Consider the following 16,776-nt stretch of genomic DNA (forward strand, 5'->3'; position numbering starts at 1 on the left):
CTTGTTGGAGGCCCTCAGATTGTTTATCTTTCCCCTCTTTGAGCCAACTAAGAGACATGTGCTGGCATGTTTCTTTTGTGCCACCATGGGACAGTAAGTTTTCCTGTGGACTGTGGGCATTCTGCTAGCAAATGGCTAATGGATGTGTAGCCCAGGAAAGAAAGCCATCCCGCTCTGATTAGCCATAAGAAATATGTATAGGCATAGACATCTTTGGGGCTCATATACATGTATTTTTGTTGAATATGTATGTAGAGTGCATACACTCAGAGATAATGTCAAACATTAGGTTTAAACAATGCTTTTACTAATTTCTCTTGCCTGTGGTATATGAGATTTCCATGTTTAAACCTTTTGAAATAGTAATATACTTTTAGTATTAAACATTATAGTAAGTGTGTAGTTGCATCTTACTTTGATTTGCATACCCCTAGTTAATAATGAAATTTAATAACTTTTTATTGGGTTATTCCTCAGTTGGGCAACCTCATTAGTGAAATGTCTTTTTAATCAATTTTACTCTTGTTTCTCTATTATTGCTTTTTATTTTATAAATCTTTTAATATATTAAAAATTTAAAACTTTTTTATTCATTTGTTTATTTGAAAGAGTTACACAGAGAGAGGAGAGGCAGAGAGAGGTCTTCTGTCCGCTGATTCACTCTCCAATTGGCTGCAATGGCTGGAGCTGAGTCAATCCGGAGCCAGGAGCTTTTTCTGGGTCTCCTATGTGGGTGCAGGGGCCCAAGGACTTGGGCCATCTTCTACTGCTTTCCCAGGCCATAGCAGAGAGCTAGATCAGAAGAGGAGCAGCCGGGACTAGAACCAGCACCCATATGGGATGCCTGCGCTTCAGGCCAGGGCATTAACCCACTGTGCCACAGCGCCAGCCTCAAAATTTAAAACTTTTAAGTGACACATGGCAATGTTACATACTTTTGTGATACCATGTGATATTTGGACATTATACAGTTTATATATACATTAATCAGGGTAAACTTATCTGTTTCCTTCAACAGTTAACATTTCTTCCTAATGAAAACATTGAAAATCCTTTTAGATTTTATAAAGATAAATATATGGTGTATTATTATTTATTGTCACCCTAATATGCAATAAAGCACTTGGGCCATCTTCCTCAGCTTTCCTAGGCACATTAGCAGGGAGCTGGATCAGAAGTGGAGTGGCTGGGATGCGAACCAGCGCACATATAGAATGCCAGCACTTGACCTGCTATGCCACAGCATTGGCCCCATATTCAGGTTTTTTTTTTTTTTTTTAAACTTTCTATATTAGCTCAACAAATCAGAGAAAACAACGATATTTGTCTTTTTGGGTGTGATTTAATTTACTAAGCTTAATGGTATCTAGTTACGGCTGGCGCCGTGGCTCAACAGGCTAATCCTCCGCCTTGTGGCGCCAGCATACCGGGTTCTAGTCCCGGTTGGGGCGCCGGATTCTATCCCAGTTGCCCCTCTTCCAGGCCAGCTCTCTGCTATGGCCCGGGAAGGCAGTGGAGGATGGGCCAAGTGCTTGGGCCCTGCACCCGCATGGGAGACCAGGAGAAGCACCTGGCTCCTGGCTTCGGATCAGCGAGATGCGCCGGCTGCAGCGGCCATTGGAGGGTGAACCAATGGCAAAAAGGAAGACCTTTCTCTCTCTCTCTCTCACTATCCACTCTGCCTGTCAAAAAAAAAAAAAAAAAAAAAAAAGGTGTCTAGTTACATCCATTTTGTTGCAAAAGGCAGGATTTCATTTTTATGGCTGAGTAGTATTCATTGTATATATATATATATATATCACATTTTCTGTATCCAGTCATCATTTAATGGACATCTGGGTTGATTCCATATCTTAGCTATTGTGAATTGAGCTGCTATAAATGTGGGGGTACAGATAACTCTTTCATATGTTGATTTACTTCCCTATGGGTAAATTCCCAGGAGTGGGATGTCTGAGTCACATGATAGACCTATTTTCAGATTTCTGAGGAATCTTAATACTGTCTTCCATAATGGTTGTACTAGTTTACATCCCACCACAGGGTATTAGGATACTTTTCCCCCCATATCCTCACCAGCATTTGTTATTTTTGATTTTTGGATAATAACTGTTATAACTGGGGTGAGGTGAATCTTTATTTCAGCTTTGATTTGCATTTCTCTGACTACTGACCCTCAGTATTTTTTCATGTCTCTCTCAGTCACTTGTATTTTAGCATTCGAAAAATGCCTGTTCATGTCCTTTGCCCATTTCTTTTTTTTCTTTTTCTTTTTTTTCTTTTTGGCAGGCAGAGTGGACAGTGAGAGAGAGAGAGACAGAGAGAAAGGGCTTCCTTTTGCCATTGGTTCACCCTCTAATGGCCGCTGCAGTAGCGCGCTGCGGCTGGCACACCGCGCTGATCCGATGGCAGGAGCCAGGTGCTTCTCCTGGTCTCCCATGGGGTGCAGGGCCCAAGCACTTGGGCCATCCTCCACTGCACTCCCTGGCCACAGCAGAGAGCTGGCCTGGAAGAGGGGCAACCGGGACAGGATCAGTGCCCTGACCGGGACTAGAACCCGGTGTGCCGGCGCTGCAAGGCGGAGGATTAGCCTAGTGAGCCGCGGCGCCGGCCGCCCATTTCTTAACTGGATTGTTTTGTTATTGAGTTTCTTGACCTCCTTAAATATTCTGGATATTAATCCTTTATCAGATACATAGCTTGAAAATACATTCTTCCATTCTGTGGTTTCCTCCTCACTTTGTTCTGTTCCCTTTTCTGTGAAAATCATCTTAGCTTGATGTAATCCCATTTGTCTATTTTTGCTTTTATTGCCCATGCTTCTGGGATCTTATCCACAAAGTCTTTGCTTATGTCAGTGTCTCACTGTCATTTTCTCATAACTTTTTTCAATTTTAGAAAAATGTACTTAAGATTTCCTCTAATAATTTGAAGATATCAGGCCATAGATTTTTTTTTAAGAAAAGATTTTATTTATTTATTTGAGAGGTAGAATTACAGACAGTGAGAGGGGGAGACAGAAAGGTCTTCCTTTCGTTGGTTCACTCCCCAGATGGCCACAACAGCTGGAGCTGCACCGATCCGGAGCCAGGAGTTTCTTCTCGGTCTCCCGTGTGGGTGCAGGGGCCAAAGGACTTGGGCTATCTTTTATACTGATTTCCCAGGCCATAGCAGAGAACTGGATTGGAAGAGGGGCAGCTGGAACTAGAACTGGCACCCATATGGGATGCTGGCACCACAGGTGGAGGATTAACCTACTGTGCCACACAGGTGGCCCCAGGTCATAGATTTAGATCAATGATTGGTTTCAAAGTTTTGCTGGCCTCATATGATAGGTTTGTTAGATTCACTCCTGTGTTGTTGGAATGATTTAAGAATTGGTGTTAATTCTTATTTGAATGTTTGGTAGAATTTAGCAGTGGAGCCACCATCCTGGACTTGTCTTTGATGGGATATTTTTTACTACTTTAATTTTACTACTAGTTATTGCTGTCTATTTAGGTATTCTGTTTCTTCATGATTCAGTTTTGGTGAGGCATATGTATCTAGGAATTTGTCCATTTCTTCTAGGCTATCAAGTTTTTGCTGTATTATTGTTCATATGAATCTCTAACAATAGTCCTTTATTCTGTAACATCCGTTTCAGTTTCTCCTTTTTCATCTCTTATTTTATTCATCTGATCATTTTTCTTAGTGTAGCTAAGATTTTTCAGATTTATGTTGTCAAAGGACTAGCTCATTGATTTTTTTTTGAAGTTTTATTTAGCCTTCACATTATTTATTTGTGTTCTGTTATTTCTTTCTTTCTATTAACGTTTGATTTGGCTTGTTCTTAGTTTTATGGTTCATTGAGGTACAGTGATAAGTTATTTGAGATCTTTCTGCTTTTTTTTAATGCATTGATTGTTATATATTTCCTTCTGAGTACTGTTTTTGCTGTATCCCATAGGTTTTTGTTTTTGTGCTTCTATTTGCTGTATCCCATAGATTTTGGTATTTATGTTTATACTTTAATTTCAAGAAATTGTAAAATTTCCTCATTTTTTTCCTTGATCCATTGGTTGTTCAGGAATAAGTTGTTTAAAACAATTTCTATGTTTTTATGTAGCTTCCAAAGTTTTTCTTATAGTTGTCTTCTAGAATTATTGCATATGGTCAGAAAAGATTTCTGATATGATTTCTATTTTTTAAAATTCATTGAGACTTGTTTTGTGACCTACAGTTGATCCATACTGGAGATGTACCATTTGCTATTGAAGAATATGTATTCTTATTTGTCTTCTGTTCAGTGGAATGTTCTATTGATGTCTCTTAGGTCCAGTTGATCTAGGGTACAATTTAACTCTGTGGTTTGATTTTCTGCCTAGAGGAGTTGTTAATTTCTGAAAGTGGGGTGTTAAAGCCCACTATGATTGTAGTGGAGTCTATCTCATCTTTCAAGTCCATCATTTGCTTTATGTATTTGGGTGTTCTGATGCTGGGTACATACATATTCATACTTGTTATTTTCTCTTGCAGGATGGAACCTTTTGTCTTCACAAAATGATCCTCCACTCCCCCCCCCCTTTTTTTTTTTTGCTGATTTGGATTTAAAAATCTATTTTGAATAGATTACTTTTGCTTTCTCTTTGGTTCCATTTGTATGGAATTCCATCCTTTCACTTTGTCTATGTGTGTGTCCTGAGAGCTGAAGTGAGCTTCTTAAACATAAGAAGCAGATAGTTGGGTCTTGTTTTATTCTATTTTTATTTAAGAAAATTTTAAAGTTTTTGAAATTTCAGTATGTAGTTAGGCCTTTAAAATTATGCAGTCACTTTGAGTCTTTTATTAGAGAATGTAATCCATTTGCACTTAAGGTAACTATTGATAGTTAAGCTGTTCGATTCCTGTTTACTATTTTTGTTGTGGTTCCTTTTTTTCTTTCTCCATCTTACACAGTCTTTGCTTAAGTGACTTTCTCTAGAAGTATGTTTTATTTCTTATTTTTTGGTAAGTCTATTTATAGATTTTTGCTCTATAGTGCCATGAGGCTTAAGACCATCTTTTGCTTATGACAAGCTGTTTTTTTGAAATAACAACTTGACATTGATTAATAACATTTTCTTGTTTGTTTTCCTGTTATAAATACTAATAAAGAACTCTTTACATCCATTCCTCCTATTTTCCATGTTTGATATCCGCATTCTACATCATTCTGTCTCTTATTCATATTATTTTTAGTCTTCATTAAAAATGTGAGTGGTTTACTCATCATGTTTACTTAGAACATTAGAACAGTCTAAATTTGTATAGCTACTACTACCAGTGAATTGCCTATTTTCTGATTTCTTCTTATTCATTAGCCATCTCATTCTTTCAGTTTGAAGAACTCTCTTTAGTATTTCTTTCAAGACAGGTTTAGTGATAATTATCTTAGCCTTTGGGAATGCCTTTTCTCTTTTTAATATCTAAAGTATAGCTTTGTTTGTCACAGTCTTCTTGGGTAGCAATTTTTTTCTTTACTCTAGTACTATCAAAGTCTCATGCCACTTTCTCCTGGCCTGTAACATTTTTGCTGAGAAGTCTACAGTCAAATTGTGATTTAATTATGTATTTTTTTCTTGTCTTTTGAAGCTTTCAGAATTTTTTTCTCTTTGAAATATGAGTCTTACAGTAGACTTGGTTGTTCAGTCTGGTCATTTATGACCTTCCTGTGCTTGGATAGTTTCATCTTTCTTTAGATTTGGGAAATTTTGAGCATACATTACACCCCTTTGACATTCGCAAGTCACTCTTGCACTCCAGTTACTTGGCTATTTGCTGTTTGCATGCTGTGTCAAAGTGCCTGTAAACCTTCTTCACTATTTTTCATTTCTTTCTTCTTCAGCTCTGTATTTTCAGATAGCCTGTCTTCAAGATCACTGATTCTTTCTTCTGTTTGATCTATTCTAGATGCCCTAGATTGCATTTTTAAACTTAGTATATTTTCCAGCTTAAATATTTCTGTTTGACTTAAAAAATAGTTTCACTTATCAAAGGTCCCTGTGAGAGTATTTGTATTCTTTGAATTATTTGTACATTATTTGTATTCTTTTGAACTTTAGAGTTTCCTTAACATAGCCATTTTAAACTCTTCATTTGAGCATTTGGAAGTATAAGCTCCTGGATCATTGGTTTTTGGTACTTTAGGTGAGGTCACTGTTCTCTGAGAGTTCTTGATGCTTGTTGGCTTATATCATCTGTGCATTAAAGGATTTTTTTCCCTCTCTATAATCTGACTTTATTTGTGTCTATTCTAGAAATTCCAAGCAGCCTGCTTATGTTTCTGAGTCTATGGATACTAGTATGTCAGCACTAGATGGCACCCTAAGTCAAGGTTTGTTATAAGTTTGCTGTTGGTGTTTTGTCACTGTTTCAGTCCCAGAGCATGCTCTGAGCTCAGATTTGTGCCAAGTCTGCAGTTGGTATACAGTTCAGAATGCACTGGGAGGTGTCTAAGAAGGGGTAGTCCATCACTACAGGTCTTTTCCTGGGGCTATAGTAGGCCTAGATTCCTTATACTTGGACATCACAGCTGCAATGCTAGGTCACATCAGACAGCACAGCACAGGGGTAGGAGCAGTCTATACTACTCTGATCTCCCAACTGTTGAGATGAACTCACAACCAGAAGCCACTGCCATCAGCTATAGGTGATGCTGGTTGGGAGGTAAGTCTGATCAACTGGAGACATGGGACTCTGTATCAGGGCAGGTCAAGAGGCTCAATCCTTAGGTACTGGCCTGGGGACAGGGACCATCAGGATCTTCCAAGTCTTTGGTTCTACCATCTCTGCAGTGATTTCCAAGACATAGTCCTGTGGTTTCTTACTGTCTGCCCAAGGTTGCAGGAAAGTTGATAAAGGTGGCTGGCACTAAGCTGGGTTGTAGCTGGGTCTCAATCACTGCGCCCTGTGCAGTCTTGGGTGTACAGGCCAGGACCATAAAAGGTGGTGATCCACACTGAAATTAGTCTATCCCAGTGGGTTACAGATATCTGCCTGCTTCTGGGGCAACTCTAGAGGCTCAATCCATGAGCACTGGTCTTTGGATAGAAGTGTTAGGTCTCACTAATAGCAGTGAGCCCGGCTGTGAACTCCAAGACAGAGTCATAATTCCCTTAATGCCCTTCTTCCTTGTGGCTGGAGACTTGCTCTGCCATTTGCTGGAGGGGTGGTGGGGATAGGTTCTTGGTTGCCTAGATAAGGAAGATCCAAAAATTCTACAGTCATTGCTGGGAATAGGGGCCATGGGACACTACTGGGCACTGATTTTTTTACCATGGCAGCCCTGGTAGTGGATTTCAAGTCAAGGTCTGGACTTAATTCCCTCTCCTTTCGAGTAGAAGGCAAACATCTCTCTCCACGCCTTGCTACTTTGAGCTAGGGGAGGAATGATGGGGACGACTCTTACTAGTATATGAAACCAGGCACGGCAGTCTCTCACCTAACTTCCATAGCTCTTGTTAATAGGACTCAGTGCATGAATAGATTTAAACTGGTGCCTCTGTGGGGAAATGATCACCAGAACAACTTAGCTACCATCTGGCTCCAGTGCCTCTCCCTTACATACTGTAGACATGAGTCCCCCTCCTTCCCACTTTCTTTGCTTTTGGCTACTAGTTTTCCAATGTTTTTTCTCCTTCTGTGAGCTTCAGTTTCTATTCACATAATAAGGAGTCTCTTTGATGACCATCCAAAGTTTTATGTACTTCAAAAACAGTTTTCTGTTAACTTTAATGAATCTTTGTCAACCTCAAGGCCATTTAAGTGTATAATTTGTAAGTGTACAATTCGGTGGCATTAGCACATGTGGTACCATCATCATTAACTATTTCCAGGGCTTGAGGTTAGCTCAGTTTCTAGTTTTTTTTTTTTTTTTTTTAATGTTTCCAAGGACTTAGAGCACCTAATCTTCTATGTTGCTGAAGTCCCCCAACCACAGCTAGGAATTCTTTCTTGAAGGTATAATATGTCCCTGGCAGCACTATTCCCTCTGATCTGTATCTCAACCCATTGCTAATTTGACTTCAGTGCCTTGTGTCATATTCAAGTTGATCTTCATAGGGTGATTAATGGCTGCCTGTCAGTCAAGTTCCAGGGATTACTGGTTAATGGTTATTTTGTATCTTGTTCTTTCCTGATGCATTTGGATACCACTGCTCCTTCTTCCTCTCTGAACACAATTTTAAGTTTTTTCCCTCTTTCTGGGGTTATCTTTTCCCCGAGTTTAGTCCTCATTTTCTTCATGTTTCACTTTTCCTCTTATGTAAAGATGACTGTGAATTGACATGTTTAGCGTAGCTCTTTTCAGTTCCAGATCTATTTATGAACAGCTCTGCTTGGATATTTCACAAACATCTTATCAATCCTTTCTCTTTTTGTATTTTCCATCCAGATGTTCAACCTGAAAGTTCCCTGACTTCCTCTCTCTCTTCCCTATTATCCAGTGGATCCTTGAATCCATGTTTCTCAGCCTTTCCATTTCGCAGTGCATTCATTCTGATCACCATACTTCCTCACCTACAGTACAATTCTCTTTCTCCAGTCTGGTCAAATTCCTATTCAATCACTATGCTACTGGCAGAATAATCTTTCAAAAGTATAGTTCTGATCATGTCTCTCATGGCTAGAAATCTTTCTAGTGGACTCCTTGTGCAAGACATTTCATGACCTGGCACCTGCTTGCTAGTCACATTCTGTTCTGTTTTTATCTAACTCTCTTAAATACATTTTGGGGCTGCTTTTGCCTTCATTTGTTCACACATGCTTATATGCTATACATTTCCCAGACAAGACAGGTGACTCATAAATGTATATTGCATTAAAACAAGGAAGTTGAATTATTTCATGGAGTCAGAGTGTTAGCGCTATGAAAGTTGTTTTAGTTTTGCATAGACCAAAATCATCATGGCTTTTACAAACTCAAGGGACATGCATGACACTATTCTGAGAGGATTTTCTTGTCAGAAATAATCACAGTTTTCATTCTCATAGGAGAGGAATGTGGATGTTTTGGGTGTATCTACAGTTTGGAGCACATTTCAACAATACCTCCAACATAAACATAGAAAAAGGTTCTGAGATCAAGAAATTCCATGTAATTTACAATGTCTCAAAGCCTTACTCTTTAAAGTGTGGCCCTTAGACCAGTGCACTTAGTGTCTCTGAAGCTTTGAGAAATTCAGCATCTCAAACTCTACCTTGAACTACTAAATCAGAATTTTCATTTTTAATAAGATCTCAAGGTGATTCATATTAAAGCTTGAGATACACTGGCCTAGAGGGTTTTAAAAGAAAGGGGTGAGAGTCTTATATGAAGCTTCAATATTTTTCTCCCTGTTAGGAAAACGAGTCATTGGGAGTAAATGATCAAATGTGCACCATATGTCCCCTTAAGTGACCTTGATGACACAATGTTGAAGCATCTCCCATGGGCGGCCAGATATGTTCCCATCTGTAATTTCACAAAATGCCAATAAGCCAGAGGGCCTGGATGTAGAGCTGCCTTGGGCTGAATGAGAATTATCAGAAGGGGGCTTTCCTAGGTAAGAGAAAGATGATATCTCCCCAGACATGGGAGCACGGGAGGGCTCATGCCTCTTTGATTATGAAGCACATACATTATGTCACTAGAAATAAAGGAGGGGTTGGTAGAGGTCCTAGAAAGGAGCATGTTGATTGGCCCGTGGTGAACATTAGCCTCAGACTCACTTGGGACATAGAATGGCTTATGAGTTGTAAGTGAGCTCTGTGGCCAATAACATTTGATCTTCATTAGAGATGGCCACAGTGTGTTAACTTAATAAAAAATTACAAGTAATTGTTTTCCAAGGAACATACCTGGGGGTAGAGGTGGAGGGACATACATACAGTAATGTGTAGATAGCCAATTCCAATAAGTGGTGAGCTGTAAATTGCCCCAGGACATTTAGTCACCTTGGTTCATACAGTTACACAAAGCATTAAGATACTGTTGCTTTCGGGGTATCCCAGCTGGCCAAGCTTAATAGTATGGTTCAGATGACAGCCATGTAGAAACTGTGGCTGACTAATCAGAAATGTCAAGGGCTGGCGCCAAGTGGCAGAGTGACCAAACCACTACCCAGCTGGTGAATGCCACCTGAATATCAGAACGGACAGATAGTGCTTCCATGCCCTGAGAGCTCCAACAGGGTTTGTTTTTTTACAAAATTCACTCTGCAGATGCCCTGGGCCAATGCAGGAGGCAGGAACTCAACTGAGTTTTTGCCACTCTTGTGGGAGACTTAGATGACTCGAGCCATTGCTGCCGCCCTGTCTGCAGTGGCAGGAGGCTTGGCTCAGGAGCCAGAGCTGGGAATGGAACCCAGGCATTCTGATGTGGGACATGGACATCTCATAACCCCTAGGCTAAACTCCACCCATCCAATCAATCTGAGTACCGACTTTGAGAAAAACAACAAATAGAATTTCATCCTTTCTCCCGAGTACTTCCATACCCAATTTTCTTTGCTGTGAATAATATCCTAAAACAGTGGTGGGATCAGCTTAGTAGGGCAACTATTTGCCTCATACAAGGGCATGAGTTCAAAAAGCTCGTGGAAAAATACACATTTATTTTGGAGCAAAGAAAATGCAATTTTTTTCATAATATGAACTTTCCATGAACATTCTGCAGCTCTCACAAAGAGGCTTTCTCTATCTGAACTGGAGCAAACCTGGGCTTCTAGCATGGAGCTCAGTCCTGCCTGGCCCATAACACAGAAAAATGGTAAGGGCACTCTTGGCACCCTACCCCCGGGCTACTTGTACAATTGTATGGTGTCTGTCAGTGTTCAGGGTGGCTCCCCTCTAGGAGAATCTTCAGTTTGTGGTGGTTTCACTTTTAAATCACAACTAACCCCAAAATTTCCTCTCCAGACAGTCATCAGGGTTGGTTCCTCCATTATATTCAGAGGAGGTCCCATCATCCCCAGGTGCCTGGGGGCAACTGAGCCTACTTCTCCTGTCTCTTGAGCTCTACTGGGACTTTCTGTGTTAGCCTCTAGGCAGAGAATTGACTAGAGGTTGTTGGTTTCAAAGTGAAACCAGGTAGCCTTCAACTTTTCCTGTTTGGAATGGTAGCTCTCTACCATGGCAGCACATCAGAATCACCTGGGGAGTTTCTAAAAATTACCCAAGCTTGGATTCCCCCCCACAGAGCAATTGACTTAGAATCTCTGGGAGGTACTGCCTGGAAGTTGGTTGTTTTAAAAAGTTTCCCCAGTGACTCTAAGTACGCAACACCGTTCAACACTGCAGTCCCAGGATGGCTGTCCTCCGAACGTCCAATCAGGCCCAGCGTGGCCAGTGAGAAAAGGCACCCCAGGTGGAGTGTTAGTCTGAAGAATGAAGTGGAGGGACAGGTGTTGAACTGAGAACGGAAGTGGAGGGAGGTCAATTGGGAAAGCTGCACAGTGTGGGTGATGTGTAGAGAGAAGAGTATCAGAAACTCTGGGCTTTAGGAATGTTACTGGATGGGGTTAGTGACAGGTCAGGTATCACAAAGGAGGTGGCATTTTGCTTTGTACTGCGGCAGGGTCCAAATTGTTAAATAAAATCCGAACTGGTCCCTCACCTGGCCCCAGCTGGAGAAGGCCCACTCCACACAGAGCTGTTGGTTGCAGGCCTGAGTGTCCACTGGTCGCTTGGCGAGCTGGGTGCACATGTCATTGGACACGGGAGTGGAGATCCCAGTGGCCTTCAGCTTCTGACAGGTCACCCGGCGGGTCTGGATGCCTCCGCCGCAGCTCCGGGTACAGGCAGACCAGGAAGTCACCATCCACCTGGGGAGAGGAAGAAGTGTCAGGAACCCCCAAAGGGTCAGGCCCTGGAGAAAGGAACTAGGCACACCCTCTCAGCATACAGCTGGCACTTGGAGTCATGGCCTTTTTCACAGTATTGATTTGGAACTGGAGGCTGATGCTACCCTTCCCTACCCCGTCAAATTTCTGAAACCTGTTTGTTACCTTACTTGGGAAAAGGGACTTTACAGACATAATTTAGGATTCTGAGATGAGATTATCTTGGATTTTCCAGATAGGCCCTGAATGCCTACTAAGAGTGTCCATGTAAGAGAAAGGTAGAGGAAGATTACACACAGAAGAGGAGGGGGCAGTGTGACCATGGAGGCGGAAGTTGGAGTCATGAAGCCATGAGCCAAGGAGCACCTGAAGTCCCAGAAGCTGGAAGGGGCAAGGAATAGATTCCCCGCTAGAGCCTTTGAAGGGGTGTGATGCTTCCAAAATGGTGAGAGAATGTATTTCTGCTCTTTTACACTGCTATGTTTCTATTTGTTTCAGCAGCCTCAGAAAACCAATACACTTGGAAAACTGATTAGAAAAGTATATCTTGAAAGTATGAGGGTACTTAAAAATGTTCATGGAAATGCCCATTTTGGTGTATTTTTTTTTCTCTGAAATCCATGCATACAAGGGGCCTTCAACAAGTTCCTGAACAGTGTATATTATGAAAACACTATGCATGGATTTCAAAAGTTTTTTTAAAAAAGGACTGAGGCCAGCATTGTGGCATAGTGGGTAAAGCTGCAGTACCAGCATCCCATATGTGTGCTGGTTCGAGTCCTGGCTGCTCCACTTCCAAACTAGCTTTCTGTTATGGCTGGGGGAAAGCAGTAGAGGATGGCCCAGGTCTTTGGGCCCCTGCACCTGTGTGGAAGACCTGGAAGAAGCTCCTGGCTTCAGATCGGCACAGCTCCAGCCATTGTGGCCATCTGGGGAGTAAACAGTGGATGGAAGCCCTCGCTCTCTCTGCCTGTGTTTCTCTGTAACTTTGCCTTTCAAATAAATCTTTAAAAAATTATCTGAAGAGGAGAGTGATAGAAAGGAAGACGGAGCTTCCGTTCACTCCCCAAATTGCTAGGGATGGTCCAGGCCAAACCCTGGAGCCCAGAGGTCAAGTACTTGGGCTATCTCTTCTGTCTTCCCAGCACATCAGCAGGGAGCTTGCTCTGATACAGAATGCCAGGATTGTAGGATGCAGCTTGGCTCACTGTTTCTTCAATGATTTATTTGAAAGTCAGAGTTACACAGAGAGGAGAGGCCGAGAGAGAGGTCCTCCATTTGATGGTTCACTTCCCAACTGGCTGCAACAACTGGAGCTACACTGATCCGAAGCCAGGAGCCTCCCCCAGGTCTTCCACGTGGGTGCAGGGGCCCAAGGACCCGGGCCATCCTGCACTGCTTCCCCAGGCCATAGCAGAGAGCCGGACTGGAAGCAGAGCAGCCAGGACTAGAACCGGCACCCACATGGCTTCAGGCCAGCGTGTTAACCTGCTGTGCCACAGCACCGGCCCCCTCACTGTGTTTCAGAACTATGTTGTGCCAAAATTTTCCCACCACCTTTCTGATATCTCTTCATAATCTGACAGTTGCTTTAGCTGTCCCCAAAGTCCGTGAGATTGCTGACAGAACACTCTGGGAGACAGTTCTTCAGCTAGTTACACTGTCTTGCAGTTCTGAAACATCCCAGGATGGCAGAGCAGGGACAGTTCCCTAGGGAAGTCAGATACGAACCTGTGCCACCTTCTGATTCAGGGTGCGATCTGGGTTGTAGATCAAGGGTTTTTCTGGTAGTACTCAGTGTAGTTTCTACCTCCCTTTAACTCATGTCTCATTTGGTTTTGTTTAAGCCTTCAGAAACATACAAAGTTCCTTCCAGCTTTCTGGAGGCATGTCCTACCTCTAGGAGTCAGTCTATAGGTCTTGGATCCAGCAAATAGCTGGCTGTCAAATAGCTTGGTTGTGTCTGTGCTGGAAATTGTTCTGAGAACATTAGGTTACAGCAACTCGGGTCCCCAGAAGTGAGATTGCCCAAGACTGTGACTTAAAAGCCAATTTATAATCTGAATAACATTCTGCAGTCCTTGGTCTCTAAATGACCATACAGGATTTTCTTACCATGTGTGAACCTTGGGCACTTTTCAAAGAGGAGGAAGATGGGACAGTTTGAGAATAATTTGGTGATTTTCAGCTATTTAATGCATTCTAGAGACAAACACTATGATTTGTTTGTTCATGAGGGGTGTGTAGGATTAAAGGGGTGGGAAGAATGATCATGAAATGGTTGCAATAGCTATCTGGGCTAAGGGAGGACTGGCCAGTTCTCTTAAGGTTTGTGAAGAGGATGCTGAAGTGCCCAAAAAGCCTGGAAGGAAAGCCAGTCAAAGGTGAGCCCCTGGCCACTTCCTAGCCAACTGGCTCCACATCTGGTTTTCAGGAGAGACTTGTAGCACGGAAGGGGAGCAAATTCCTCCTGAACCTGGATCTGTGGCTTATTTAGTTTTGTGGCAACTTCCCTGCTCCTTTGCCCTGGAGAGGGATGGCTGTGTGCAGAATTCCAACCCACAGGAGCAGAGCACCTGAGGAAGCAGGCATGAGGTGTTTTAAAACTCCTGGGGGCACTGAAACCCAAGAAGACATAGCCATTATTATTTCATTTGCAGAAGTAAATTGAGTTGATTGACTCTGACCGTCACCAAATCAAATCAACAAGTTCCTGGCAGGTTAAAGATCTCTTCTTCATTTCACACAGCTTGGCAAGGGCGGTCTTCCAGCCTCTTATATCCCTGGTGAATGTCAGACCTGCATTTCAATCAACTTTTATTTCCAAATATACATTTCAGCAATTTTTCAGGAGCTAGGGGTGAGGGTTTGAGAAAGGAGAGGTATGGCATGGGCCGTGTTACAGTTCAGGAAGGGTATAAAAGGACATTAATCATTCCTGTGGAAACCTTCCCGTCAGCAAGTCAAACTGCTGATATTAATGAGTGTGTTTCATATTTCATTGAGTCTCTCCTGGTTTCAGCTGCTCCTTATGACTCAGCTGGCAAAACACAAAGCGATTGCCTAAGCAGTATAAGAAAGTCCTACAGATAAGTAGCAATGGGGGCATTTCAGGGTTGGCTCAGGGCACCATGCCAGTGCTGACTCTGAGCTACTTGCCTGAAGACTGGGGTGGGGGTGCTCAGTGGGATGTAGAGCTTCTGGAAGCATGAGGAAGACATAAGAAGCAGACACTCTGAGTATAATTCCAGGTTACACAAATAATCCAAATGCAGAGGATGTCTGTCTACACTTGATAAAACTCTAGGAAATGGAGATTTAGTCCAACTTCAGTGAGATGCAGCCCTCTGTAGAGAAGAAGATATGATTTCCTCAACTAAAGTGGAATGCTCATTAGCACTGGTAGTTCAAGGTAGACAAAAATGGAGGGGTTGGGGTAGACCCCAGTACACTCCTTAGCAGTTGAACAGAAAACACAAGTGTCAGTGCATTACTGCAGGAGGGGAGCTCTTTCTTGCCAGGACCTGGGACTGCACTTGCTGCCTGCTCACACTCTCTTAGGAACCCAGCAGCTGGCTGAGTGACAAGGTAATAAACACAGTAGCAACAGGAACTCAGTGAAGACATTTTCAACATGGCAGAGAGGCCTGCCTAATTTGTACCTATAGGAACGAATGGCTTGGATGGTGTCTCTCTGCCCAGTACCAGTCGTCAACCTGGCTATAAGTCAGGGCCCATTTTTTGGGGTGAAGAGGCCTCAGCCAGCAGCTGCCACACTCACCTGGACGGACAGTCTCTCCGGTTGCAGGCAACAGGTTGCACAGCCGGGCGAATCTTCCCAGCACAGTGAGTGGGGTTAACCTCAGTGCTGTTCAGCAGGCACCGGAGGCGGGGCTGCTGCACACCCCTGTTCCCACAGGAGGCGGAGCAGGTCGCCAGCCTGTCCACAGACCACCAGTAATCTGCAGAGGAAGAGGGTCAGACATGAAAGGGGGACAGCATTCGTGGTGGCACTGTGCCCTCTGAGAGGGGCAGGGGGAAGATGCCCCTATTGGCTGAGAGAGAACTATCATGAATGAAGCTCTATTGCTCAGTAGACACCATTCCCAACTGATTGGGGCAAGTTGTATGGTCTCTGGGAGTCTCTGTTAGCTCATGCATAAATGAGTACAGGAACCCTCAACTCATCAAGGTATTGTGAGGACTGGAAATAAATAAGTATTCTCTGTGTGCCAGGCCCTGATCTAGCCTAACATTCATTTAATTCCAGGCCTTGTTCTTTCTGTTTCTTAAACCATACTTGTGAAAGAACTTTCTGTTGGTTCACCATAAAGTGAAGTTAATTTATCAGAGATGCTTAATCATATCCAAAAAAGTGCCTATTGGAGTTGTGTTTTGAAATGTTACCAAAAATAGTCTATTCACAGAGGTTTTATTTATATGAAACAATGATGTAAGATTGCCAATGTCTTTTTTTTTTTTTTTTGTACTTGGGGGTCTGGGTCTCACTGGTAGGAAAGATAATAAAAATAAGTATAGGCTGGAACATTCTGCATGCTTACTTGCAAGTGTGTATATTGCCAGTCTAGCAGCTAGGCCCTGGTTTCAGGTTTTTAGCAGCAAATAGCTGGCTGTCAAGAAAATGTAACATTTGTTTTCCTACCTGGAAAGCCAAAAGGTGGGGGGGGGGGGGGGGAGGATTTGCAGAATTTTGCACTCCTTAAAATAATCACACATAGGGCAGTTTTGGCTCTTTTCCCACTGGTTTGGGCTCATTCATAACTCTTTCTTGGCAGAGTGGTTGCCAGGCTGCGCCCATGGGCTTTCTTACCTTTTTGTGACGAATCCAAGAGCACCACCGGCTTCTCAGTATATTCTCTATCAGGGTCAAACAAAGGTGCCGGGATAGTCCTTTAGCAAGGACGTGGGTCAGCTT

The 16,776-nt window shown here is 42.7% G+C and overlaps 1 protein-coding gene across 4 annotated transcripts in view; it reads right to left on the minus strand.

Annotated features, from left to right (window-relative positions):
* The window catches only part of ADAMTSL1 (ADAMTS like 1), a 475,795-nt gene that overhangs the window by 4,964 nt on the left and 454,055 nt on the right, over positions 1-16,776 (minus strand). For all 4 annotated transcript variants that reach the window (XM_062208161.1, XM_062208159.1, XM_062208160.1 and 1 more), the window contains 2 exons: positions 15,622-15,802; positions 11,615-11,822 (listed from right to left, as the gene is read on the minus strand). In XM_062208161.1, the coding sequence (XP_062064145.1) occupies positions 11,615-11,822; positions 15,622-15,802 (389 nt within the window). The remainder of the gene's footprint in view (positions 1-11,614; positions 11,823-15,621; positions 15,803-16,776) is intronic.

This window comes from Lepus europaeus, chromosome 12 (genome assembly GCF_033115175.1).
Source record: "Lepus europaeus isolate LE1 chromosome 12, mLepTim1.pri, whole genome shotgun sequence".
In the NCBI taxonomy this organism is placed as follows: Eukaryota; Metazoa; Chordata; class Mammalia; order Lagomorpha; family Leporidae; genus Lepus; species Lepus europaeus.